Raw genomic sequence first — 27508 nt, 5'->3', positions numbered from 1 at the left:
TCAAATCTTGTTTTCACTAGGTCCTTTTTTAAAAGGAAGCAAGGAAAAACGGCTGTTTTATTTAAAAGAATCCATATAACAATGCTTGTTTATATAATAAATAAAATTTACATTGAGGGCAAAAAACCCTATGCATAAAAATACTGAGGCAAAATTCCAATTGTAGAAGAGAAGCAATCATGTTGGCCCTTGTGCATATCCCACCGTCTTCCTCTAGCAAGATTCCACAGGAGGAGGAGAGCTTTGTGGAGGGAAAGGCAATGTGGCTCTGTGAAGGACACTGGCCTGGACGTCAAGGGCAGAGCGCGGGCCCTGCTGCTGCCCCTCCTCGCTGGCTCTCAGTCTCATCATCCTACATTGATAGGCCTGGACCAGATGACTTCTGAGGATCCTTTCAGCTTTCAAGCGTCATGATTCTAAGACATCCATAAAACTATAAATAAGTTCAAGTCAAAGACAAATTAGGAGAAAAATAACACAACTTTATAGCCAAGTACTACTTTAAATTGGCTACAAGGTTCAAAGAAATGATCAGCCCCTTGGGGCTGCAATTTTGGTAGAAAGCTGTTAAAGGGGCTATTTTATTATTTTCTGGTGTTGTACTGTAGTTTCTTTCCTGGCATATTTAAGCAGAATTCAGAATATTTAATATATTATACCACCACTGTTAGTTGCAATATAATATTTAGGGTATTAAAATTATATCATAAAGCTCAATTTTCATTAAAGTGTGATTTTTAAAAGGTCCACTGCTGTGTTAATTATGAGTTTTTACCTCCAGGAGTCCATTTTTCTAGTAGGAACAAAAAGATTTGGCGGGGAAAAAAAGAAGGTTTGAGTTCTGTTTCCAACCAAGATAGAGTAACAGACAAGACTTCCCTTTCTACTTAAAAACAACCAGAAAACTAGACAAAAAGATGAAATGATGGCTTCACATGATGAAAAACGGGCAACATACGACTGCAATCCCCAGGAAAAAGAAAACAAATAAGGTAAGCCCTAGGTTGATACCAGCTTACTCTGTGGAGGTGGTTTCCAGGCCATGGCAAAGGAAGGGGAACCCAAAACTGAGCCGAGCAATCTTGCTGAGTTGGAGAAGACAGAGCTTGGAGTTCAAGGTAGCAAAGATAACTATAATTTATGCAGCCAAATACTAGTGAGGTGGAAACTACACAAAGAGATGTGAAGATCTCCAGAGTGGTCTTCAGTCTTTGGCCATATAAACATGTGAGAGGAAATGACCTGAGTCTGAAAAGAACCATGGCAAATGAGTGAGCAGAAGTCCCCAGGGTTTATTCAGGGCTGGGGGCAGTTTGTAATCCCACCAGTTAGCATGGGAAGATCTCATAGTATACAAGACATTAGATAGAATCCTCAAAAAAATATTGCCTTAGCAGTGGGCCCAAATCATCCCTTTCAAGACTGCTTTGGACCAGCCCTTCTAAAGGATCAAGCTGATTCCAAGTAATGTATACACTTAAAAAACAAACAAATTCCAACACTATCTAAGGCAATACAACAAAACCCACAGCAACCAAAACATAAAATTCACAATATCCAGCTCCAATTGAAAATATATATATATATAAGCAAACAATTTGGGCAAGTGACTCACATAACCAAGAAAAAAATAAACCAACAGAAAGAGATGCAGAAATAACAGATGATGGAACCAGAAGACAGTTATAAAAATACCTACTATAAACATGTTCTAGAAATTGGAGGAAGCAGAAAATATTATCATGATAGGGAGAGAAACTGAAGACAAAAGCATCTTTTAAATGGAATTTTAAAAGATGAAAAATATGTTGGTTGAGATTAACAGATTAGACACTGCAAAAGAAAGGATTAACATTGGAAGACATAGTAATAAAAATTATTAAAAATGAAACGGAAAAAACAAAAAATAATACGGAACACAGCATCGGTGGCTTGTGGGACACAATCAAGCAACCTAACATAGGTATAACGGTAGCCCCAGAAGAGCAGAGACAGAACCAAAAAAATTTGGAGAAATAACAGCAGAAAGATTTCCCAATTTAATAAAAACTATAAACCCACAGATCCAAAAATCTCATCAAACCCCAACCAAAATAAAGAAAATTATTCCAGGGAATATCATAATAAACTTGCTAAAAACCAATGGAAAGAGAAAAGTCAGAAAACAAAAGACATGTTTAAAGGAATAAAGATAAGAATGACACCAGACTTAAAATTACACATGATTAAAGACAATACAGAGATATTACTGAAGCAAAGAATAAACTGTCAACCTAGAATTTTTTTTACCCCGAGAAGTCTCTAAGTTGAAGACAAAATAAAAGCTTACAGAATTAATCACCAGCAGCTCTGTCCTATGAGAAATGTTAAAGAAAGTGGGGTGTGTGTGTGTGTGTGTGTGTGTGTGTGTGTGTGTGTTTTGAGATGGAGTCTCGCTCTGTCGCCAGGCTGGAGTGCAGTGGCATGATCTTGGCTCACTGCAACCTCCACGTTTTGGGTTCAAGCGATTCTCCTGCCTCAGTTTCCCGAGTAGCTGGGTGCACTACCACGCCCAGCTAATTTTTCTATTTTTAGTGGAGATGGGGTTTCACCATGTTGGCCAGGATAGTCTCAATCTCTTGACCTCGTGATCTGCCTGCTTTGCCCTCCCAAAGTGCTAGGATTATAGGCGTGAGCCACCTTGCCTGGCCAAGAAAAGTTTTTTAGGCAGAAGGAAAATGATACCAGATAGAAACGTGGATCTACATAAAAGAAATAAAGAGCATAGAAATGTATATTTGGTATATGTAACAATAAAAGGCATTTTTGCCTATTTAAGGCAAAAATTATAGCAGCATTGTGAGATTTAGAGCCTAAGTAAAATGTATGACAAAAACAGAATAAAGTAGGCCGGGTGTGGTGGCTCACGCCTGTAATCAAGCATTTTGGAGGCCAAGGTGGGCGGATCACCTGAGGTTGGGAGTTCAAGGCCAGCCTGACCAACATGGTGAAACCCCGTCTTTATAAAAATAAATAAATAAATAAATAAATAAAAACAGCATAAAGTACAGAGAGCAAAATCAAAGTATACTGTGGTGGAGATTATTGAATTATATACATGAAATGGCATAACATTATATGAAGGTAGGCTGTGAAATTTAAAGATATATATAGGAATGCCTAGAGCAATTACTAGGAAAAATATAGTAAGGTAATAGTGAAAATAAAATGGAATAATTTTTTAAAAATCTAAAAAGAAGGCAGAAAAGGAGCAAAAAATAGGTGGGACACATAGAGAAAAAACAGCAAGATAGGAGACATAAATTTTACCCATACCAATAATTACATTAAATCTAATTGTTTCAGCATCCCAATTAAAACACACATTGTCAGACCCAACCGTATGCTATCCATAAGAAGCCCACTTTAAACATAAAGGAATAAACAGGTTAAAAGCAAAAGGATTAAAAAAGACATATCATGCAGACTTTAATCAAAAGTAAGATGGACAAAGTAGACTTCAGAATAAGGAATACTACCAGAGATAAAGAGAGACATTTCATAATGTAAAGGGTCAATTCATCAAGAGGATAACAATACTAAGTATGTCTAAACCTAGTATCAGTGCTTCAAAAGTGATAGAGGTGACAGAAGAAATACAGATGGAGAGTTCAACATTCCTTTTTCAGTAATTGATGAACAAGTAGACAGAAATCAGGAAGAATACAGAAGACCTGAACAACACTATCAACCAACTTGACCTAACTGACATTTATAGAGCACTCCACTGACAACAACAGAACATTCATCCTTCTCAAGTACACATAAAACATTCACCACAGTAGACCATATTCTGGACCATAAATCAAACAGATTGAAATTATACAGCGTATGTTTTCTGACCACAACAGAATTAAACTGAGTATCAATAATTGAAAGATTATCTGGAAAATCCTAAATACCTGGAAAATAACATACTTCTAAATAATCAATAGGCCAAAGAAGAATTCATAAGGAGAACTGGAAAATATTTTTAACTGAATGATAATGAAAATATCACATCTCAAAACTTGTGTATATACAGCTCAACAAAACAAAGCAAAAAAGAACAGAATCCATTAAAAAATTTATCTTAGAGCCTATTTTAGCTGAACTGAATCTGGTAATTAAGCGATGATTAAATATGGTTGCTTTTATTTATTGTTCTGTTAAAGGACTTAACTCACCAATATTAATTGAGACTCTCGTTTAAAACAAAGTGTGTACAAAGAAAGAAAGTACAGAGTCCCTCAATCTACCAGGAAAAATTAAGGCCGGTATCCAAACTCCAAAGCCAAGCAGAGGAGACACCAGCGCTACACAGCTGAAGGCAGAACAATCCTGCCCTGACAGGCTGATCCCCGACAGAGTGACTGGGAGGCTGCATGGAAGCAGAAGCACATGGCTCGGGTCCAGGGCCTGGATGGATACAACTGTGCAGTCCAAACAGGGCTCTAGGCAAGGGCCCAGCACGACCAAAGGCAGAGAGGCCGGGAAGCAGGGCCAGTGAGCAGCCATTAGTGCAATTTCACCACCACAACCCAGGTGTTGCGTGGGGAAGCTTGGGACTTAGTTATGAGGGTCTGGAGTAACCCACATCCTAGACTTGGAGACAGAAGGCCTCACTTTGAGTCCTGGGTCTACTATGAACAACGTGGCCATTTCTCCCCTTTGCTGAAGCACACTTTCCTCTGAGAAGTGGACTGAAACCACTCCCGGCTGTCCCTCAGAGCTGCCATGAGAACAACTGTGTCGTATACATAGGGAAGTGCTGGGTCAATATAAAGACAGTAGGGAGGTACTAGAGGCTGTGGGAAGCAGGAAGGTGGCTGAGCAACCCAGGGGCTGAAGGAAGAGGAATGACACCCTAGTGATGCAAGCGCTGGGTAAGAAGTGAAAGAATGTGGACATGAGGCTACTGGAAGAGTGCTGGTAAGGAGAAGCAAGGCCTCCACCAGTGAGGCTGCAGTGGAGGCACCAAGAACAAGGTGGCCAAAGGAGTATTCATGAGATAGGCCAGGGTGACTGCCCCAGAACGGGACAGAAGCCAGGGAGGAGTAAAGCAGTACCTGGATCTAAAGCACAGTGGATATGTGGGAGAACTGTGACCCCCCAATCAAGGAAGTTAGAAAACAGAGCTGATTTAGGTAGAGAAGGTATGATGCTTCTAAATGAATTTCTACCCATACTATAAAATATAGCTGACTTTGGGCAGAAAAAAAAAAATCTCAGGTAATAAACTATTTAATCCTAGAAACCAATCATCTATTCTAAAAGCACCTGGCAAATAACTTCCCTTTTCTTTTTTTAACTTCAAACTCCTGTTCTTAAGCAATCCTCTTACCTCAGCCTCCCGAGTAGCTAGAATTTCAGGCACCATATCTGGCTAATTTAAAAATTTTTTTTTTTTTTTTTTTATAGAGACAGGGTCTCAGTATGTTACCCAGGCTGGTTTCAAACTCCTGGCTTTAAGTGATATTCCTGCCTCAGCCTCCTAAAGCCCTGGGGTTACAAGTATGAGCCACTGTGTCTGGCCTGGCATGGAATTTTTATACATTATTACACAAACGTCATTTTATCAAACACTGTATCTGAATTTCACCTCGTCATTTCTAACATCAAATTTCCATGCATGTTGTGATTTTACTAGAAGGTTGTAATAATGGGAAAATACATGAATTAGGGCACCACAGAGAGCGTTATTGCAGATGCATCAAAATTCACCATCAAATAAACCTTTGGTGCAGAACTGGCAGAGCCAGAGAGTAAAAAGTGAAAAAAAATCTATATGGTGGTAAGGAAAAAGAATCATTTGTCACTGAGTTCTCTGCTTTAAAAAAAAATCATTTAAAAAAAGCAATAAATCAAGAAAGCCTAGTGGATTCACCTGAATCCACTAAACACAGAGACCTAACAGAAAACATCATTTCAGAATAAACTATAATTGTATGGGATATAGATTTTGTTTGAATTAAGTATGATGCCAGCTGGTGCTTCAATATTCACTGCCTATGGTGACTAGGCTGAAAAGTAAAACTTTTATTTCACTCCAGTAGAACCACTTTCACATACTCCAACTTGACTCACTCACTATATAATAGACAAATAGGCTAACTGCTTTTCAAAACGATGACTAGAAAAATACATCTAAGTAATGTTCACTGAAATTAGCTTGGGTCTGAAATTCACATGATTTCCAAATACAATAAAAGCACCCAGAGTGAATCTGAATTAGATATGATTAGCTTATTCTAATAAACTCAACAGGAGAAGGTTTGTTTTCTGTGAGAAGGAAAGTTTTCCCAACCTTATCTAAGAGACTTAAATGACAGTGTCTATTGCATGCCCATGTTACTTCTAGGCCAATTGCAAGAGCTGGTAAACGTCTGCTACTAGAGATTTTTGCTGACATATAAAATATTCATTCAGAATCAAACTTAGTTTTAAAAAGCATACATGTAGAAAGAAATACTAACTAGCATCCTGGGAGTAACTTACTCAAGTTTTTTGCTGTGGCATGTAAAAACAAACCTCAAAAGGCAATTTAAACAGGGGAGGGAAGAGAGGGAAACATCTGGATAGGCTCCAGAGAACTCACCCGTGCAAAGTCAAATGCATATCTGTAAATAAGTTTAAAGTTTGTAGAATCATTTAATAATGATCTTAAGTAATCCAAAGTATTTCTGAGTTTTTCTGTTGTATCACATCTAGAAAAACAGAATAAAGGCAAATTATGACCTGAGCTTTTTTTTTTCTTTTAATTGGGGCAGTGATTAATAAACACAATACCAAAGGAAAGAACAAAACCCTGAAGTTGCAACATATCCATAACCTATTTTTTCTACACTTAAAAAAAAGTTTAAATATACAGAAAAGTTCAAATGGTAAATAAGCACCCACATACCATCCCCTTGACCCAGCAATGAACATTTTTTTAATATTTTTTCACTCTCCCTTGTAACATATACTTTTTTTCTATACCACTTAAAAGTTGTAAACATAATGAAACTTCATCCCTAAACACTTCAACACTATCATCAGTCTTACTACTGTATTCTTAGCTAATATACAATCCACATGCAGATTTCCCGATTATTCCCCAATTTCCTTTACAGCTGCTTTCAGTCAGGATCCAATCAAGGATCATGCACTGTTTAGCTGTCTTATCTCCTTAGTCTCTAGAAGATTGCCCTGACTTTTTCTTTCTTGACAATGTCATTTTTGGAGACTAGACCACTTGTTTTTTCAGAATGTCAATCTGTCAGATAATTTCCCCATTATTATATTTAGATTCAACACTCTGACAAGATGTGTGTCCTTCCCAGCACACCCCAGGGGGAGGTTCATCATGTCTATCTGTTAATATTGGTGATATTAAGTGGATTCCTATGGTTATGGTGGTGTCCACCATTTTCCATTTAAACCAATTGCTCCTCTTTTAAATAGTAAATATCCACGGGATAATACCTTGAGATACTTACTTTCACTCAAATGTGTATTGTACATTTTTGAAACTTCCTATTTTCCTCCTGCCTCAATATCCCCACAAACAGGCAATGAACATCCTACCAGGAGACCAGGTTCACCTGCAGTAACGCTGGCTCCTGCCACAAGGTCCCCTTCTTGCCTTCCCTTGAGTATGACTGAGTGACATCCACACACACCAATCTGACATTCAGGGAAGGCACATGCCCAATGGATCCTCACTCTCTCTCAGTTCCCCGCCTGCTTAGCAGAGCCCACTCCCTGGGAGCTTCTCCCATTTAACAACCTGTGTGGCATGCCATGCCTCCCTCTCTGGGACCTGAGAATAAAATAAATCTTTTCATTTTCTATGCCTCTCCCAGTGTAAGTTCTGTGGCCACGAGGGAATGATCTTGAAAGACCCCACTAGGAGGACATGCTCCTGACAACACACAATGGTTATAGCATCCACTAGTGGTATCAGCCTGAGTCAGTATCATCTGAAGATCCAAGATGGTGATTTTCTAATCCTATCATTCCTTCTATATTTATTGGCTGTAATTCTTCTATAAAGAAGCGCTCCACAAATGATCTTCTTACTTTCTTGACTTAAGATTTTTTTGCTTTTAATTTGGTGTGTTATAATCTGTTACTGTCATTATTCTTTTTGATGGTACAAACTTTCCCCATTTGGGCAGTAGCCCCTAAAGCTGGCTCTAGTTTCCTTCTGACATATCCCTACCAGTTTCTGAGCACTTCCTTGAGCTCTGGCACAAGATGTTCCAGCTCACCCTGTTCTTGTCCTATGCCAGACTTGAAATCAACCATTTCTCTAGGGAGTCTTGGTGATAATAACCTATTTTTACCGGTAAGTGATACAGTGTTTCCTTTTCAGAGGGAAGCAGGCTTACTGGTTATTTTTACAAACTAATTTTCTGTTTGCAATATCTAACCCTTAAAAATGATAATCAAATCACCATTTTCACCAGCAATATTAAAGATTTTCAGTGCTGAACATGTATTGTGTTTCTCTACAGAGCTTTAACCTATTAAGTACAGGTAATATACATGCCAAGAATTATCAATATATTATTTTGTATACTGTATGAACTAAAATGGTTCATAATAGAGCACACTAATCTATTTTGTAGCAACAAGCCTGTAAAAGCTCCTTCTTTGTACCTAACTACAAGTAAGTCCTTATGATCTCTTTGTTGAGATGATAAACTATCTAAAAGCCCATAATTAGACTAAATGTTTAATTTCTATGAAACAGAACAATTTAGAATGACCTTTATTTCTTCCTAATGTGGAAAATACAAAAGATTAAAATTAGACTATTTTAGAAGTTGGAAAAGACCTCTTTAAGAGTGTAACACATAAGCTGAGAACTGAAAGATAAGCAGGAACTAGATATTTTGGAGAGGTGGGAAAGGCTCTCTGTATATTAGGAACAGCATATGCAAAGGTCCAGAAGCAGATGGGAGTATCAAGTCCAACAGATTAAAAGAAAGCCACTGTGGCTGGAGTGGACAGAGGAAGAGGGAAAGAGGTATAAGATGATGCTGAGAGAGACACAGGGACAGGCTCATAAAGGCCTTTTGTGGTCCACAGTGAGGGTTTTTAAAATTATATCCTAGGAACAATGGAGGCCACCTGCCACTATGAGAAAGACCATGATCAGGTCTACATCTTGAGAAGCTCACTCTTGCTCTCCATGGAGAAGAATTTGAGGAAGGAAAAGAGATACTGAGAACCAGTTAGAGATCTAGTGCCAGAACCCCAGCAAACGGATTACAGAGACTAGAAAGATACACAAGAAAGCAGTCAACAGAAGTCTGGGAGGCAGGGCTAACTTTATACTGGGTGCTCTACTACAGGGTTAGATTTTTTTTAATGGCATATATATAATAATATAATATTAATAATAATAATGGAGGAGGGTCAAAGAGGAGGGAAACTAGGTGACCCAAAAACATAAGGTCCAGGTCCCTGCTCTTCACTGGAAAGAGGATCAAGGACTAAAGCCACAGATTTGGCTGGCAGTTTAGTCCTGTCCAAGAAGAAGAGCAGTTATTTGTTTTAACAGATTCAAGGGCAGAAAGCACTCATTTAGATAACTACCCCATAGCTAAAAGAAAATAAAGTAGCTGTGAGTCTCCAGGCAGAGCACCAGAAGAAACGTGAAGTTCTGCGGCATGCCTGGGAGCCAGCCCAACACCCTGGCAAAAAGATGTCGCTATGTTTCAAAGATGCTCAGAGATCCTGTCTGAAATGCAGGAAATGAACAGTTCTCGTGCTTTAAACATACATTGCACAAGGAATGTTTCTAACTTACATACCCATTAAGAACCTGGGGTTGGAGCTAATATTGCCAATATAGAGTTTAATCTGTTTTAAAGGGGTTCTTGACCCCACAAAGCCTCTGGACTAGCCCCTACTAGTGAAACAGGCCGCTGAGTCACCCTGTCCAGAACCACAGGTTGCCATCTAGTGGCCACTCAACTCGGCTCTAACAGAGCCTGGCTTGGGATATGTAAGCCAACAACCTGAGACACTTTAGAAAGCAGCCACATCTTCAACTCAAGTTTTCCCATATGTTTTTGTTTACCATGCACAATAAAACTTGTAGAAGTCATAGTGACAGTGCCACACTTCTAAGGAACACCATTCCCAAAACAAAAAAATACACACAATGTAAGATCATTTCTTTTTGAGTTTGCTGCTGTAACAGATTCATAAGTGACAGAAATCAATACAAGAATCATCAATGGCTATAAAATCAGAGGTAGCTTTCCCCTATTACTCAGGAAAAGTCCTCTGCTCCTTCACTTGGTCATCCCAAAGGTATTTTTCCAGTCTATCAGCAATTGTATGTAGTTAATTACACTTCTCACTTTTTTTTTTTTTTTAAAGTTTAAGAACCATGATTAGCTTAATTCATCAGCTCAAAACAGGAGCTGTGTCCTCTGGCAGGGGACTGCAAGGATCTCGAGAGTGCAAGGATTAATGTTGTCTACCAGCTGATGGCCTAAGTCCAAACTCTCATACTACCCAACTCCTGTTCCAGGCTCACATGCCCTAGGGAAGCTGAGCACACAATTCCTCTGGAGAGCATCAAGGAGACTAATTTTTGAGAGCCCAAGCATAAGCCATAAGCCATACTGCGCCACTCTAGTTTGAGGATGCTACCACAGACACCTAGGAAATGACAGAGATAATTAAAAACTCTGGTTCCACAGCCCATGGGTTTTCTACCACACTCCCACTGTACAGTAACTTTTTTTTTTTTTACAGCATTTTAACCAAATATTTAATCGACTATAATGAATGGTCTGAATGTTATATCCCCCCTAAATTTGTAGGTTGAAATCCTTGAAATCCTCACCCCCAAGGTGATGGTATCAGAAAGAGGTGCCTTTGTCAGATTATTACATCCTGGGGGCAGAATCCTCATGAATGAGATTAGTTAAGAGGCCCAAGGGAGTTTGTTCATCCTTTCCAACATGTAAGGATCCAGCTAGAAGGCACCATCTATGGACCAAAAAGCAGGCTCTCACTAGGCACCAAATTTATGGCACCTTAGTCTTGAACTTCTCGGCCTCCAGAGAAATAAAATTCTGTTGTTTAAAAGCCACCCAGTCTAAAGCATTCTGTTATAGCTGCCTAAATGGCCTAAGATATATATGAATATATATCACTACAGATTTTGTTCTACATTTGTTAATTCCAGTTTGAGATCAAACTATTTCATTAGATAGGTTTAATAAAATTAAAATGAGCAAAAGAAATCCAAAATAGAAGACAAAATAGTTTAAAAGACTACTTTCTGCCTTTAGAGCATATAAATGATTACTCTCTGGGTTTTCTTACGCACTAGGTGCACACACCTCACAAATACAACGCTTATTTAGTTAATTTACTTGCATAAAGAGAAGTGACCTCACTTTTTTGGGCTCTTTTGCCTGAATATTGTTTACACGCCCCTGCTCTTAATGGACTTTATCTTATTCATGGTTTTAGATTCCCCAGGGCCTGGAATAATACATGTGGCACATCACTGTCATTCAAACTGTTGCTGAACAAATGACTAATCGGAAAGTCAGGGTGGGAGGGCAGGCAGAGGTTCTTAAATTTGAAGTTGGACTATTTTTGAACTACAAAGAACCTTAAAAGTTATTCTGAATAATTCTCTCCACCTCACTGATGAGGATACCAACCTCAAGAGTTTCATATCACGAAAAGCAAGCAGGTTCCTCCATGCCTTTACAGTGGATCAGGCTTGTCACTAAACCCTGAATTGCAAAGATCAAGTGGCAATCACCTTGAGAACCCCACCTGCCACCACCTGCATCATACAAAGTGGCAAGCAAGGTTCCCAACAAAGAGCCTGAAGGAGTACTCTGGATTCAGAACGTGGATGCAGACCTCTTCCAGGAAACTGCTTCTCACTTCCCAGGAGATACGGCTCTCAAAATACATGGGCAAGGTCTGGTATCAGGTAATATTCTTTTGTAGAAGGACATTCTTTTGTAAATATCTTAGTACTATACAAAAATGGGTCTCATACCTTCTTAAGACAAATAAAAATAAGTCTGAAAATGTTAATGGTACCTCCTCTGAAGGCTTGAAATAAAATCCTGATATGGCCATGCATTCATCATCACAAGGACACTTTAAAAAGCAGCCATCAGATGCTCTAGTCAGCAATGAAGACCAGGCACGGTGGCTTACACCTGTAATTCCAACACTTTGGGAGCTGAGATAGGCAGATCACTTGAGGCCAGGAGTTCGAGCCTAGCCAACATGGTGAAATCCCATCTCTACTAAAAATGCAAAAATCAGCCAGGTGTGGTGGTGTCCACCTGTAATCCCAGCTACTTGGGAGGCTGAGGCACAAGAATCACTTGAACCCGGGAGGCAAAGGTTGCAGTGAGCCAAGATCACGCCACTGCACTCCAGCCTGGGCAACTGAGGGATACTCTGTCTCAAAAAAGAAAAAGAAAAGAATGAAGAAAAGTGAGAAAAATAATAAAGAGTCAAACAAGATTAAAATCATAAGATGTTCTCCCAAAAGGACAAACACGTTTTAAGAGATTTCAGAGAATTTAACTCTAAAATTTTGAGCACACTGACAGAAAAGTACATTTGTAAAAGGATGGTTTGGCTTTTACCTAAAACTCGTTTGTCATCAGATAATATTGTTAGAAGGAAGAATGTGATTTAAGAATCACAAGTCTTAAGTGTTCTTCCCATCTCCGCCACATTCACACATCACCGATCCCCTCTATGCCTCAGTTTCCTCATTTGTAAAATGTTCAGGATAAAGTCTGATCTTTCTTCCTCACAAAGTAGCTGTGAGGCATTCAAACGGGAGAACAGTGAAAGTCTTCATAAACTACTAAAGCACAATGCAATTAAAGCATTCTTAACAATAACAAATGGACAGTGACATTAAAAGTGGACAAATTCCAAATTATTTAAATAAACCATTTCAACTCCAATTTTAATCCAGCAAAAATCAAGATCTATTATTTCTAAAGTGAAAAGAAAAAGATAAACCATCCCAATTACTTTAGATTAAAATTACTGTTAAGAATTAGCATCTTCAATGCCATTTGAAACATTTAGTCATCCACTTCAACTGCATCTTTCAAGGCATAATATAGAATGACAATTTGTTTTCTTGAATGAAACTCAGCAAACAACACGCAGGCACAGGCACGCACACACATATCGCATGTGCAAAGCAAATACATACAACCATTGATTTTTCTTATCCTGGGCCAGGTTATGCAAATCAAATATTTATTAATTTTTTAAATCACTGGAATAATGAAGTTTTAATTTTGCCCAAAGTTAAAATCAGAATACACAGATATCAAATATTTTAACTTGCAAGTAACACGTTACTCAACTTCTTCTCACTAACTGTAAACCAGGTGTCAGTAAGTCTTTGCCTTTTAAGCTCTAAACCTGCACTGTCCAACTCAATAGCCACTGGGCACATGTGACTACTCAGTGCTTGAAATGTGGCTAATACAAATGGAGACAGACCATAAAATACACCCCAGATTTTGACGACTTACCATGAGAAAAAAGAACGTTAAAATATCTCATCGATTTCTTAAAAACACTGATTACGTGTTGAAATGAAAATATACTGGATTATTTGAGGTTAATACAATAGATTAAAACTGATTTTACCTGTTTCTACTTTTACACGTGGCTATTTAAAAAATCTTAAATTACACAGGTGGCTTGCTTCTATGAGAAAACATTGATCCATTTATCCTGGAGAGATGTGCTCTACAAGAATAGCAACACTCTTTCTCTCTCCACATACACATATAGACACTTTAAAAACTCGCCCAGAATAGTCCTCAAAATGGGTCTTAGTCTTTACATCTTTGGCCACTGAGGAAGCTTGGCCAGACCACCTGAAATCCCAGGAAGGAGGTAACCACCTGGGAAGGGCAGGGACCCCACTAGTACGGCCTACGACTTACTGGAGAGAAGTCATTCCCTTTAACCACTCCTGTAGAGTAAAATAGCCCATGTTTTGTGCATCCAATTTCCAAGCCAGGACAAGCATAACTACCTGTTAAAAAAAAATAGACAATTTAAAAATAGACAAATTTTAAAAGAATAGACAAATCAATCTCAGTCATTAATACATTAATGTTTTGTCAAATGCTTCTCTTCATAGTCACTGAAATATGAGCAGAGTTAACTTCAAAAATGAGTTCTAGTTTGGCAAACATTTAAAAAGTTTGACAATAAAGTCTGCTGACAAGAGTTTGGAGAAGTATGTACTCTCCTGATGCATGATACTAGAGGTATAGGGTGATCACCCTCTCCAGAGGACAATATCAAATGTAAAATCAGTTATTGACTCGGCAGTTCCACCTATGGAAAGTTATCTTATAGCTCTACCTGTAAATGACACAAAAATGAATATTCAACAGTATTTACTGCAGTACAATTTGTTGCAGTTAAAAGACTGAAAACAACCACACATGTCCATTAATAAGGAACTGGTTAAATACTATACCACTGAGATGAATAAAGTAGAACTAGCTGGACAAATATAGAATAATCTCCAAGATGTATTAAATGAAACAGCAAGGTGTAGAACAGTGTATTAAAGCATAACAAGGTGTACAAGAGGAGACATGCAGTGGAGTTGTAGCACACATAAATTAATATTTGTGAATTCACTATATACAATGGAAGAAAATTTTTTTAAAGTAGCGCCACATTCCACTTTAAGACAGCACTATGCCTGGAATGGGCGTAGGGTCCATGGCATGGTCCCATCACTTGTAAAGGAGGGACAGGCCCCCAGTGCCACCTGTGCTTTTGGGAAACTTCTGAAACTATGCAGCCTTCAGAAACTGTGACAACTCTGGTTTATGCCACTGCTTACCACTTTTTCACTTAGCTATTTTAGAGAAAATATAGCACAGAGAACTGATGGTGAGTTTTAATAAATACCTGAAGCTGTGAAGACAAAATGACATGTCAAAAGTGCACCCAGCTTTTTAAGCTATCTGGAACACTACAGGGCTGAGGCCATGCAAGATTGGGACAAGAGGAGGAAGTCTTCCTTCTCATCTACCTCGAAGATCCTAGAAGAGTGAGAAGTAACTAAAAAAGAATGTCATTCCTAAAAAGGTAAAGAAGAGGGACAGGGCCTTCTTAGGATCATCCTGCCAGCCACTCCACGGAGCTGGTTATCTCTGGAGAGTCATTCATAGGTAAAGAACACCCAAGTCCTAAACTGGGTACCAGGTATACACTGTTGATGGGCTCTCTCTCTCTGTGTTGAAACAGAAAAAGGCAAAGGGTAGAGAGATACATGTTTCTCCAGGGACTAGGATTTCTCCAGTTACCTTGATTTCTTTACATAGAACCTAAGGCTTCATTTCAGCTACTGAAAGAACCATCCAAAACCATTAAACCACCATCCCTGTGCCCAACTGGGTCACATAATGGCTGTGGTGAAAGGAACTAGGATGATCTAAAAACATAAAACATGAGGCAAGAAATCATTTTTAATGATTTCTAAGCCCCCGAGAGCCAGCATGTACATTAAAAACTCCAGAACAAGAGTAGTTAGGAGATTCAGAAGCTCTTCTTTTTAATCTGTCTGCCAATAAGCTAGTTTGTAGGCTAAAAAATCTCTAGAACTTTATCTAATTTACATTCAGAGGAGTAAGGAAAAGCTTTCTCTTGATGCTAACTTTATGGTTTTCCTCATTGGAAATTAGTATCACTGAGAATCTACTAAATTTTTAGGATCTTTCACCAAATAAATTAGTACCTATCAATTTTTGAAAGTCATCAGGTTTTTTTAGATTAAAAAAATTTAGATTACTAGGTAGATTACTAGGATTGATTAGTAACTACTGCTTAAAGGCTAAAATATGATTGTTAAATAGGTTAGAAAGCAGTGACTTAAGAGACCAAGGGGCTACTAAGAATTTCTCAAAAACATGGGGTTACAATTACTCAAATTATTCACACATTAGTGGATTTTCTCCCCATCCTTCAGGTTTCTTGGAATTCTGACTCTTGTATATCAATTTACCTAGGTGAACTAACTCACATTTTCTAATGCAAACTAGGTGTATTCTCAAACCATCTCTATTCCACTCTCTACTAAAAATATTTTTAAATTCCACATAAACACTTGTTAAGTTTAAAAAAATGGTGAGGGTGCAAGAACACACACACACACACACACACAAACACACACACACAAACAAGTATGAATGAAATATGGCTAAACAGCCAAAACAGATACTCATAATGGGAAAGTTTACAAGAGACTTACATAAGTTAACTAATAAGGAAGCTAAGTACTTAAAGAATTTTGCTGTTATCTTGGTAAATGAAAGTAGACTTGAATTTTATAAGCTTGCTTAATTTCATAAGCTATAAATATCAGGCAAAGTGATAGTTTAAAATACTTTAAAGGTGCTTGCCCATCAATGCAGACAAGGCTTGAAAACATCATATTTCACCACTTGTTTTTCAAATGTTAATGTCTCTGAAATGGGAATGCATCCATAATTGATAGCATGTCAGTTCATTTAGCAACATTTTTTCTTTCCTAGTGATGATATAAAACAATACAACTTCTATGGTGGCAGTTCAGAATTGAAGTACATGCAGTATAAATACTTGGATGTTCTTTTTTTTTTTTTTTTTTTTGAGACAGTGTCTTACTCTGTTGCCCAGGCAGTAGTGCAATCTCAGCTCACTGCAACCTCCGCCTCCTGGGTTCAAGCAATTCTTCTGCCTTGGCCTCCCCAGTAGCTGGGGTAACAGGCACACATCACCATGCCCAGCTAATTTTTGTATTTTTAGTAGAGATGTGATTTCACCGTGTTGGCCAGGCTGGTCTTGAACTCCTGACCTCATGTGATCCACCCACCTGCCTCGGCCTCCCAAAGTGCTGGGATTACAAGTGTGACCCACCACCTCCAGCCTAAATACTTGGATAATATTCTGATTTGGTCTTTTAGTCTTCAGTATGATTCTAAATTTTGAGGCTACTTCTATTCCTACAGAAATGGAGTTCTGTTTTTTTTTTTTGGAGACGTGTCGCTCTATCACCCAGGCTGGAGTGCAGTGGCATGATCTTGGCTCAGCTCACTGCAACCTCCACCTCCTGGGTTCAAGCAATTCTCCTGCCTCAGCCTCCTGAGTGGCCACACTTGGCTAATTTTTGTATTTTTAGTAGAGACGGAGTTTTGCCATAGGGGCCAGGCTGGTCTCCAACTCCTGACCTCAGGTGATCTGCCTGCCTCTGCCTCCCAAAGTGCTGGGATTACAGGCATGAGCCACTATGCCCGGCCAGAAATAGAGTTCTAAAGGACTCATAACTGCCAAAAAGGAATGACAATAATAGCTATCTTTTATTGAGTACTGGTATTGAGGGGTGAGGAAACTTAAAGAGCTGTGCCTCCCTTTCTTTTCAGTTAGAATCAACATCAGTGCTCTCCCATCCTGGACAGGCTTTTCGGCCTCTGAGACTAAATGCTCAGGTAATCCCTCACATACCAGCAAGCCCTTTGTCTCCCAATCTTCTCAGCCTCTAACTGCAAGCCCTGGCCCTGCTGACACTCCTCTGCCATATGCAGATTACCATACTCTGTGTGGAACCTCCAGGGCCCCTCTCAAGCCCAGCTCTCTCTCAGCCCTCTCACCACACTGTTCAGAAAACACTCCGTCAAGCTTGGCCTGGCTCCCATAGAAAACTTCCTTCTTAAAGTCAATGAAATGGCTTTTTTTTGTGTCTATGGCCTAGTCTATGGCAAAATACTATTGACCTCGGTGTTTCCCAAACCTTCAAGTTGAGTAATTTATTGAAATACCTGAACTGGAATACATTAAAAGATATATATATATCCATGTAATAAGTGAAAGACATTCGAAAGACTCTTTAGAAAATTTAAAGCATTGCTGGGGACGAGGTAGATGATAGAAACACAGAAATGGTAAGGGCAAAAAAAAAAAAAAAAAAGCTTTAAAGATGTGAATCTTGCTAGTTTTCTTTAAAAGCATGACATACATGCCTGGGCACTAGATGTCTTGGAAACAGCTTGAATGAAGGGAATGATCTCTTGAGAGCTCTTCCAGATCATAAATTCATTTAGGATCTTGGACATATTTGTTAAACTGAAGCTAATGTAATATTAAACTGCATAGTTAATGAGGCAGGGCAAGTGTATAAGCATAATTTTTCATTTTAGTATACGAGAGGTGATGTGGGAACAGAAAAAATATTCAACAATAACATGCTAAGAATTAGGCAAAGATAATCAGGCTATAAAAATCCCTTTAATTTTAAAAAATACTTAGGGCTTTTATATTATAAAAAGCAATCACTTTCTGAGCTAAATTCAATTGGAAGTAAAAGATCTGTGAAAACGTCTTGATTACTACGATCTACTCAAAATCATGATAAATACTTATAAGTCCTAGACTGACTCTACATTAGGCTGACAACCACGGAGGGGCACGAAGGTACACAGAGTAGTACCATGTGGCCCCCAGCTAATCCACCATTGTAGGCACATGTGCCCACACCAGTTTTGAAGCGTCTAGCTTAATTACTGTACTTTTTACACACAAGAAATTAAATGAGAGAAAAAATAACTGTAGTTACACCATATCACTTACAAGAAAGGAAAATCTGCTTATAAATCAAACTAGAATTGGAACTTATTTCTTAGATTGCCTCATAAAAACAAACATACCATTACTTCTTAATTATTTCTTTATTTACTAAAGAAGATTTAAGTAAGAAAAATAACCAACTGATTCACTCAACTCAGTAAGTTAGACTCACATTTTCTGGTTCAACACCAATGTCTTCACAAAATTTCTCCATGCCTTCAGGGCCTACAACATCATCAGTGCCTGCGAAATACAATCTTATGTAAATTAAATCTGACCATGCACACTATACTATTACCACTGTAGTAGAATTACACTGTCATCAAATAAGACTTAAAGGCCATAACTCCTTTTGGAAAAAAAAAATCAAGTATAAGTTGAAAAATATTCTGGAATTTCAGTTGTATCTTTAAAGGACTCTACTTTGTACAATCATTTAAATCAACTTATCACGATGTCTTTCAATGGTTAGAATATGGTATATACTATTTGTCTAAAGTTAAGGCTGAGTTCAATTCCTACTCTTTAAAATAGCTTAATGTTCTACTCTTATTTGGGTAATAATTTCAATACGTAAAATAATTTTTGGAAACATAGCAAAGAACCACATAATAGTCTCTATAAAATTAAATGAGAAAAAACATAAATGTTTCTTTTACATAGAAAAAAAATCAAGTAATTACTCTGTTCTTGATAAAGTCAGTAAGGCCTCCTTTTTCAGTCTAACATTAGCTGTTTCTTCCCGAAGGAAGTGTCCACACATTCCATCTCTAATTTATCTCCCCTTCACTTTGCAAGCATTGCAATTTGACTTCTTCTTCTCCTAGCTCTCCACTGAAATTCTTTTTGCCAAGGTCTCCAACAATCACCCAAATGTCAAATCTAACAGACAATTTCAGTCTTTGTTTTATCTGACAGTTGTGTGATATCTGAAAATCTGAAGCAGTTCTTTGTTCACAAAGCCGTCTCTTCCCATGGCTTCTGGAAGCACGCTCTCTCTTCTGGCTTTCCTCCTTCCTCTCCTCTTTTGGCTTCTTTGTGGATTCTTCTGCTTTTCCCAGATGGTTAAATTTGATGTGCAAAGATTCATCCTTAAACCTCTTCTAGTGCCTGCTATATACATTCTTCCTGGAAAACTTCAGCAATACTCAAGGTCCAACACAAATCTCTTTCTAGACCACTTTCCCCTTACTTTTGAACTATCTGCCACTTCATCACTAGCTGCTCCACCTCCTGTTTAACTGCCATAATTACACTCATCTTCTGCTTCAAATCTGCTCCTCCTGCATTTCACATTTTCAAACACCACCTTACTAAAACAGAGCCCGACATCTCTTCATATCAAGCCTGCTTAGCCTCCTGTATGCTGTCCCAGCTGGTGGCACACCCAGAAATAGAAACCTGGGAATCATCTTATATTCCTCCTTTCTCCCACATCCAATCAATTATCAAGTGTACTACCAATTTTACCTTCTAATTATTCCTTAATTGCGCCTCTCCCGCACCCCACTCTTTCAAGGCTTTATTCTCGACAACTACAGCAGTCTCCTCAAGATCTCCTAATTCCAGAGTCGTTTTCCCAGACCCATCCTCCACATAGTCACTGAAGGGGACCGCATCAAACACAATCCCACGATGCCTTAAAATCCTTCAATGGCTCCCCAGAGCCTAAAGATAAAATCCAAAGTGTTTGGCTTATCAGAAAAGGTTCTCTATGATCTAGTGCCCTTCTTCCCGCTTCAGTCCCATATCTCTCTAACTGCAAAACAAGTTTCTCAGAAATAAATGAATCAATTAGTATTGCTGGATGAATGAAAATTAAGGTCCAGAAACACCTACTTACCTGTGGCTCCACTCTGTACCACCTCTTACCACACATCCAGCACCATACTGCTATTTGTGTCTCTGCCTATCTTCCTCTCATCCCCGTCTTGTCCCCTCCCCCAGGTTCCATGGCTAACTCACTCAAACTTTAAGACTAAGAGCAAAGGGGCAGTCCTCCCAATCTCCCCACCTGCAGAGGCTGGGTCAGGCAATCCTGTGACCCCTCACAATGCTAGGAATGGTTCTCACATATTTCGCACACTCCATTCAAAGTTCCAGCTCATATCTTTCGCTCCAAACTCAAGAACCAGAGTTCTTTTATTCTTACAAGCTCAGCATACCATCTGGCATGGAGTAGTTGGTCCAATAAATATTGAATGAAGGAATAAATGAATGGCTAAATACCAGAATATAGGAATCGCTCTACAATCCTCCCATACCCTCTAAATCTAGCAAGTCACCAAGTCCAGCAGAATACACCATCTTAGTACGTATCCATTTCACTCCAATAACATTTATTAGACACATCGTGGAGCTATGCAGTGCAGCAGTTGTCTGGGTTGCAAAGATGAGTAAGGTATGGTCCCTGCCCTCCATGAAGGGAGACAAAGCACAGGAGTAACTTCAATACAAAGCAACAAGACTTTCACCTACAGAGTCAAAGTATGAGGCGGCTATTCTTAACAAAGGAGGAACGTTAAAGTCACCTGGAGCTCCTGTTGGAAAGTCTTATGTCACTTCTCTGCTTCGAATCCTTGGCTCCCCGTAAAGTTCAAATTCAGGCCCTTCCTCATAATCTGGCCAAAGCAAATACTTTTTTCTCCTTGCCATTATTTTCCTTTCAATCACAAATGTCCTACTTTGTTATACAATATTTTGCTTTATATATTCAAATCTGTACCTTTTTTTCTGGGATTTTATCCCCTTTTTATGTAAATTGTTATATATTTATTGTATTTACATAAAAATGTACATATAGTTTTATATATAAATATATATAAATACATATATTTATATATTCCTAGTTTTATCATCTTGATTTCTTATCTTGATTATAAGAAAACCAAATAAAAGTTTCAGTTTGGTACATTAATACATAAATATGATACGAAGTTTCATTTGAAAATTAAAAAGTTCCAAAAGCAAAGTTTTCCCCATCTAAACCCTCCCTAATCTGCAGAGACAACTATTTATTAAAGAGCTTCTTTAAGAACACCTCCCCAAATAAGCCATCTATAGAGCTGTATATGCATGGAATATATACATATTTATTTAGTGTTTCTAAGTTTGCCCAGGCAATTCTATTTGGCCTTCCAAGTATAAAATAATAATCATTTCATCTGCAATGATCGTTTTCGTCTCCTCCTTTCCAATATTTACATTCCTTGTCTCTTTCTCTTGTCTAATAGCAGTGGGTAGTAGCTTCCAAACAATGGCAAATAAGAGTAGTGAGTGGACATTCTTATCTCATTCTTGACTTAGCATTTTATCATACAATATATTACCAGCTCTCTTTGGTTTGTGTGTATTAGACACACTACCCCTCAATATATTCACATGATGGAATATTCAAGTAGAGAAGATACAGAGTAAAATAAACAGTTAAAAAAGAAAGCTGCCTTCTCCCTTTCTTTACCAGATAGACATGTATCCTCCTGGACCTTTCTGCTATGTATGGGTAAATACATAGTAAAATGCAGTTTTCAAATTTGTTCGTCTATGCACACGAATTTGTGAGGCGCCTATAATTGCACACCTTGCCTTTTTCACTGACTGTGTCTGGTAATCTTCCTTGTGATAGTATCCATGCATCTACTTCATTCTTGTTAGTTAATATTAATACATTTTATGTTACTCCATTGTAAGTATACGTATGTGTGTTTATATGAATCAAAGTTCTTTTCATCATTCTACTACTGCCAAGTATTTGGGCTGTGAGATTAAAGAATAATTATTCTAATAAGAAAATATCCACCTATTCCTATTTTGTGAAGAGGTGTTGTTTTTAGGAACAGATACTTTTTTTGCTATCTACTGATACGACTTGCTGAGAAGTAGTTGCACAGAGCTGGGGGGAGAGCTACTTCGCAATTCTTTTAAAATTCCTCTCTCCTTGGTTTTTATTCTTCCTGATTTAAAAAAGCTCTTTCTGTGCAACTTATTCTTGAGTCTAGCAAGCCGCCTGCATTTGCCATGCTTCTGCACATGAGGCTTGGGTGTTCCCCGGCTTCCTCTCCTAGCTATGCATTCTCCAACCTGGCTACTGCCTTCTCTGTCAATATTATTTCACTACAAAGATGATGTTTCTCTACTTGTTTGCCTGTTTGCCACATGGGAAAAGGAGCACAGCGCTTCTGCTGACTGCACCCCAGACCTCAACAAAGGTCTGCTGAGATATACTTTGCAGTGGTTATGTAAGTTATTCATACCTTTTCTTTTTTTTCCAATTTTATACAGTGTTGCTGTACTACTTATATATACATGTGTCTGTGTGCTTTAGAAAAGCAAGATTTTAGAGTATAATTTGCAATGGCGTGACTGTCAAAAGTAATACCTTATCCAAAATATGTTAAAATATAGTTTGCCAATCAACATTATTTAAATGCTACCAATATCCCTGCCATCTAACACTTTATTTTTTATTTTTTATTTTTATTTATTTATTTTTTTTTGAGATGGGGTCTCACTATATTGCCTAGGCTGGTCTCAAATTCCTTAGCTCAAGTGGTCCTACCTCAGCCTCCCAAAGTGCTGGGATAACAGGTGTGAGCCACTGTGCCCAGCCCTAACACTTTTCTTCTCATCTTTCCCATGGGCACATTTAAATCCAGTTGTAATCACATGATTTGTTGGGAATCTAGTTGTATTTTACACTAAATTTACCTGTATAATTAAGGTAATTACCTCTGTCAAGCAAACTAACAAATACGCCACTGGCTAACACAAAGTGGGTTACAAGTGAAGTCTGAGAAAAATTTTTTTTAACTTATGTCTAAAATAATAAGGTATAAAATGCCTTAGGTGACAAGATACTGGAGGTACCTCTGGTAAGGCTGATATACTGACAATAATCCAAAAAGAACTGGTCCTTCCATTTTCCCCGCCATCTTAAGCAGGAGTACCTAACTAAAGATACTTGACCTTTTCATGATGGCCCCATTATTATAGCATGCTACATCACGGAGGCAGATGGGGCCCACATGGTCTCTTTAACGTCTCTTTCTTCACTATCAGATCAGTTTATCATTTTTTGCAACTGTCCATGCCTGACTTATTTTTTGGCAAACCAAAAAAACAATTCTGCTATAGAACTTAATCCAAAATAGACTAAGGGCCTACAGTCAGGGCTTGTAGAACTATTATGACCCATGTATGTCAGCTTTGCTGTAACTGTAAAACCAATGTTGGCACCTGTGTATTTGGCTTAATTCCTTATTCTTAGATACATTTCAAAAAGTGGGAATTATTCGATAAATTATGTAAACTGGTTGTCTTCATTCTAATGAAACAGAATGGGACTCCTGGTTCAGATCAAGGTCTAAATAAACACTTTCCCTGAACCTTCCGGCTGATCCTTTCTAAAGCCACAGAGAGCTAAAGTACCAAAGTGCAAAAGGGAGTAATCCTACAACCACAAAAAGCAGGAGGAAAAGCACCAGTGAAGGGGGGTTTATTTATTACATTGCTGGAAATCAGAAATTGAGCTGCTGGAGATTATAGAAAGTGAAAAGCTGCGTCCTAGAATGTGCAGAGAAGGACTGGGGTTAACTGGCCAGACAGAAACTTGGAGGAGCTGGGCTCAGGCCTCAGGAGCCATGGAAGGCAGAGGGCAAGATGCAAAGTGGAATTGAGAATTCTAGAAAGAACTGAAGGTCTATACATCTGAAATAATTATACCACCAGGCCCCTGCTGCCCCTCCACTCCACTCTATTCCAGACTAAAAGGCAGGGAGTCAGCATTTATCCTCAGCCCAAACCATCCTGCTCTCTTCTATGGAAAATGAACACATCTCAAATTCATTTACAAGTCCTCCTTGTGCTGGTATCCAGGGGGCCTGTGGCCTCACAGCCTGCTCCCACAGACTCATCCTACAGCACAACCTGTTAGTCATACTGGTTCTTCTCACGATTCATTTTTCTAGACTAATACTGACCTACAGTTTCAGTTCATATGGTTGAGATATTCAAAATGAAAATATGTGCCAATTGGGGCCTTCAGTTATTCCTAATGCCAGGTATTTTCCCAATGGATAAGGTATAGCACAAGGGGAAAAAAGGGCAGCAGGCTAAAAATAGGAATAGTCACCTCCACACAAATTCCTTGAAAGGATGAGTTAAAATGAATGACTTTGCAGGGATTCCAAGGAACCTAAACAATGTAGCTTAATCCTTGTGTCCAAAATGTCACCTTTCTGCAGTTAGGGAAAGGCAAACAAGAAAAATCATACCTTGCTATTTTCTCAGCTTATATTATGAAAAAGTCTGTGTTTGCTTATAAAGAGAGGTATACCAAAAAATCAGAATAACTTTCCTATGGTGATGGGATTAAGGGTGCTCTTTCTTTAAAATTTCCTTCTTATGAAATATTTTCATAACAATAAATTTGAATCAATATAGGAAAGCAAGCTATCTTCATGATCAAAGTGATAATACAAAAATGCTCTTCATTCAGCACCCATTTACGGAATATCTAGTAAAGTGTCAATTGCTTTTTGTTTTTGCTTTTTGGAGACAAAGTCTTACTCTGTCGCCCACACTGGAGTGCAATTGCACAATCTTGCCTCACTGCAACCTCTGCCTCCCAGGTTCAAGAGATTCTCCTGCCTCAGCCTCTGAGTGGCTGGGATTATAGGCACATGCCACCACACCTGGCTAATTTTTTGCATTTTAGTAGAGAGAGGGTTTCACTGTGTTGCCCAGGCTGGTCTCGAACTCCTGAGCTCAGGCAATCGGCCCACCTCAGCCTCCCAAAGTGCTGGCACTACAATGTGAGTCACCATGCCTGACTGTCAATCACTTTTACTAGAAATTCAAAAGGTTTCCAAGAGATTCAGGTTCAATGAATTAAAACAAATTCATGTTTAATTTGTCTGTAAATATGAAAACAGACAAATGCTAACAGCATCTATGTGTTTGCACTAGTGTCCATTCCCTGTGAACAAAATCCAGATCAAACTCATTAACGGAATGACAGAGAATTCATTAGAAAGATGCTGGGGTAGCTCATAAAAGTCCAAAGAACTACAGGAATCAGAACTGTAACCTTTCAAGTCCTCCATCAGAAAAGAAAGACATGCTTCTCCCAGTTTCAATCTGAAAACCCCTGGAAGATTTGTCTGACTGGCCTGGCCTGCGTTACCTGCCAGCCACCTAGACCAATCTCTGTGGCCAACAGGGTCCAAGACTCTCATCAGAAAAAGGGCTGGGTGGGAATAGGAGAAAAATAGCCATGAGGCTGCAGGGAGAGTTCCTCCTTTTGATACCAATAAAAGAGAACCGAAACAAGTTATAAACACTGTCCTGTGGGAGTACAGAAAAGGCTACTTAAGGGTTTAAAGATATATAGAGCATGTCAGGTGGAAAAGGGGAGAAAATCATTCCAGACAAAGGGACAGAGAGTTAATTGTCTTTTATTCTCCAGGTAGCAGGGATTTTTTGGCCAGGAGATAGGGTTGGGGTGGGGGCAGTGGTTGTGGTTATTAAGGAATGCACGTATGATCTGCTCAGCTTTGTTTTTAAAAAATAAGACAAGGGCACATAGCAGGTGTCTGAAGAAGAGAGTGATGACAGGAAAACTGGTTTGAGGGTTGCTGGAATAGCCAAGTTGGTTAAATTATAAAAAAAAAAAGCCTGAAATAAGGTGAGAAAGAAGAAAGGTAAAAGAGCCTTCAGTCTGAGCTTGTCTAAAATTTTTTTCTTTTTCTTTTTTACACCACACAAAGCCACAATAACAAATAAGCCTCAGATTGCAACATTGTATTACCCAACCAATTATATTAAGTTGCAAAAAAACAGACTAAATTTAAGACATTTTAAGGGACCAAACATTTTCTGCCAAATGATCTTTCTTTCCAAATAGAAACACTTAATATGAAGAAATTTCATTGCACTAGTAAGAGTTCAAAGCAGCAAAACTTATTTTAGCATCTCTGCTTAAACCAAATAATCACCCATTATCAGCATTCTAAATAGGTTTCCTAGCAATCCAAAGTATTTCTCCCAAGTCATTTCATCTTTTCAGTTCCCTTCTAGTGTTCTGAATTCTTTGGCTTAGCTACTGACTATAAATAGGACATTTGGTGAGTTGTTATAACTATGTCCCTCTCTCCCTCTAATGGACACACACACCCCCCAAATTTGAAATGTACACATTTATAAATTCTTTAATGACCTCTAAGGTACTCCTTATAATAAGGAGAATCAGTCTTAGATGATACAAATGAATACCTACCTGCATATTCATAGAACCATTCTAAGCACCTTTTACTTGAAAAGGCTTCTTCTTCAGTCTTTATTCTAGTTGAATCATATTTTCTATACATGCTAGAAATTGAAAAAGCAGTTTTAAGTTATTTAAAGATAACTGAGTTCTTCTAAGTAGCAGATAATTTATATTCTTTTACCCAAAACAGACATCTATTAAATCGATATTTTAAGTGTGTGTTGTGCGTATATATATATTTTGTTTGTTTGTTTGTTTGTTTTGAGAAGGAGTTTCACTCTGTCGCCCAGGCTGCAGTGGTGCGATCTCAGCTCACTGCAACCTCTGCCTCCTTGGTTCAAGCTTTTCTCCTGCCTCAGCCTCCCAAGTAGCTGAGACTACAGGCGTATACCACCATGCCCAGCCAATTTTTGTATTTTGTAGTAGGGATGGGGTTTCACCATGTTGCCCAGGATAGTCTCAATCTCTTTACCTCATGATGGGCCCACCTTGGCCTCCCAAAGTGCTGGGATTACAGTGAGCCACCATGCCTGGCCCAGTATTTTAAGTATATTTTAAACATTTTATTTC

At 38.5% G+C, this 27508-nt stretch overlaps 1 protein-coding gene across 1 annotated transcript in view; it reads right to left on the bottom strand.

The window, feature by feature from the left end:
• The window catches only part of DCUN1D4 (defective in cullin neddylation 1 domain containing 4), a 73170-nt gene that overhangs the window by 11079 nt on the left and 34583 nt on the right, over positions 1 to 27508 (bottom strand). The window contains 4 exon segments of the mRNA XM_032274151.1: positions 6617 to 6725; positions 13992 to 14083; positions 18845 to 18915; positions 26948 to 27039. Coding sequence (XP_032130042.1) covers positions 6617 to 6725; positions 13992 to 14083; positions 18845 to 18915; positions 26948 to 27039 — 364 coding nt within the window.

The sequence above is a fragment of the Sapajus apella genome, unplaced genomic scaffold (genome assembly GCF_009761245.1).
Source record: "Sapajus apella isolate SASKATOON/1434 unplaced genomic scaffold, GSC_monkey_1.0 scaffold5, whole genome shotgun sequence".
Taxonomy (NCBI): Eukaryota; Metazoa; Chordata; class Mammalia; order Primates; family Cebidae; genus Sapajus; species Sapajus apella.
This window is presented reverse-complemented; position numbering and strand designations above follow the sequence as displayed.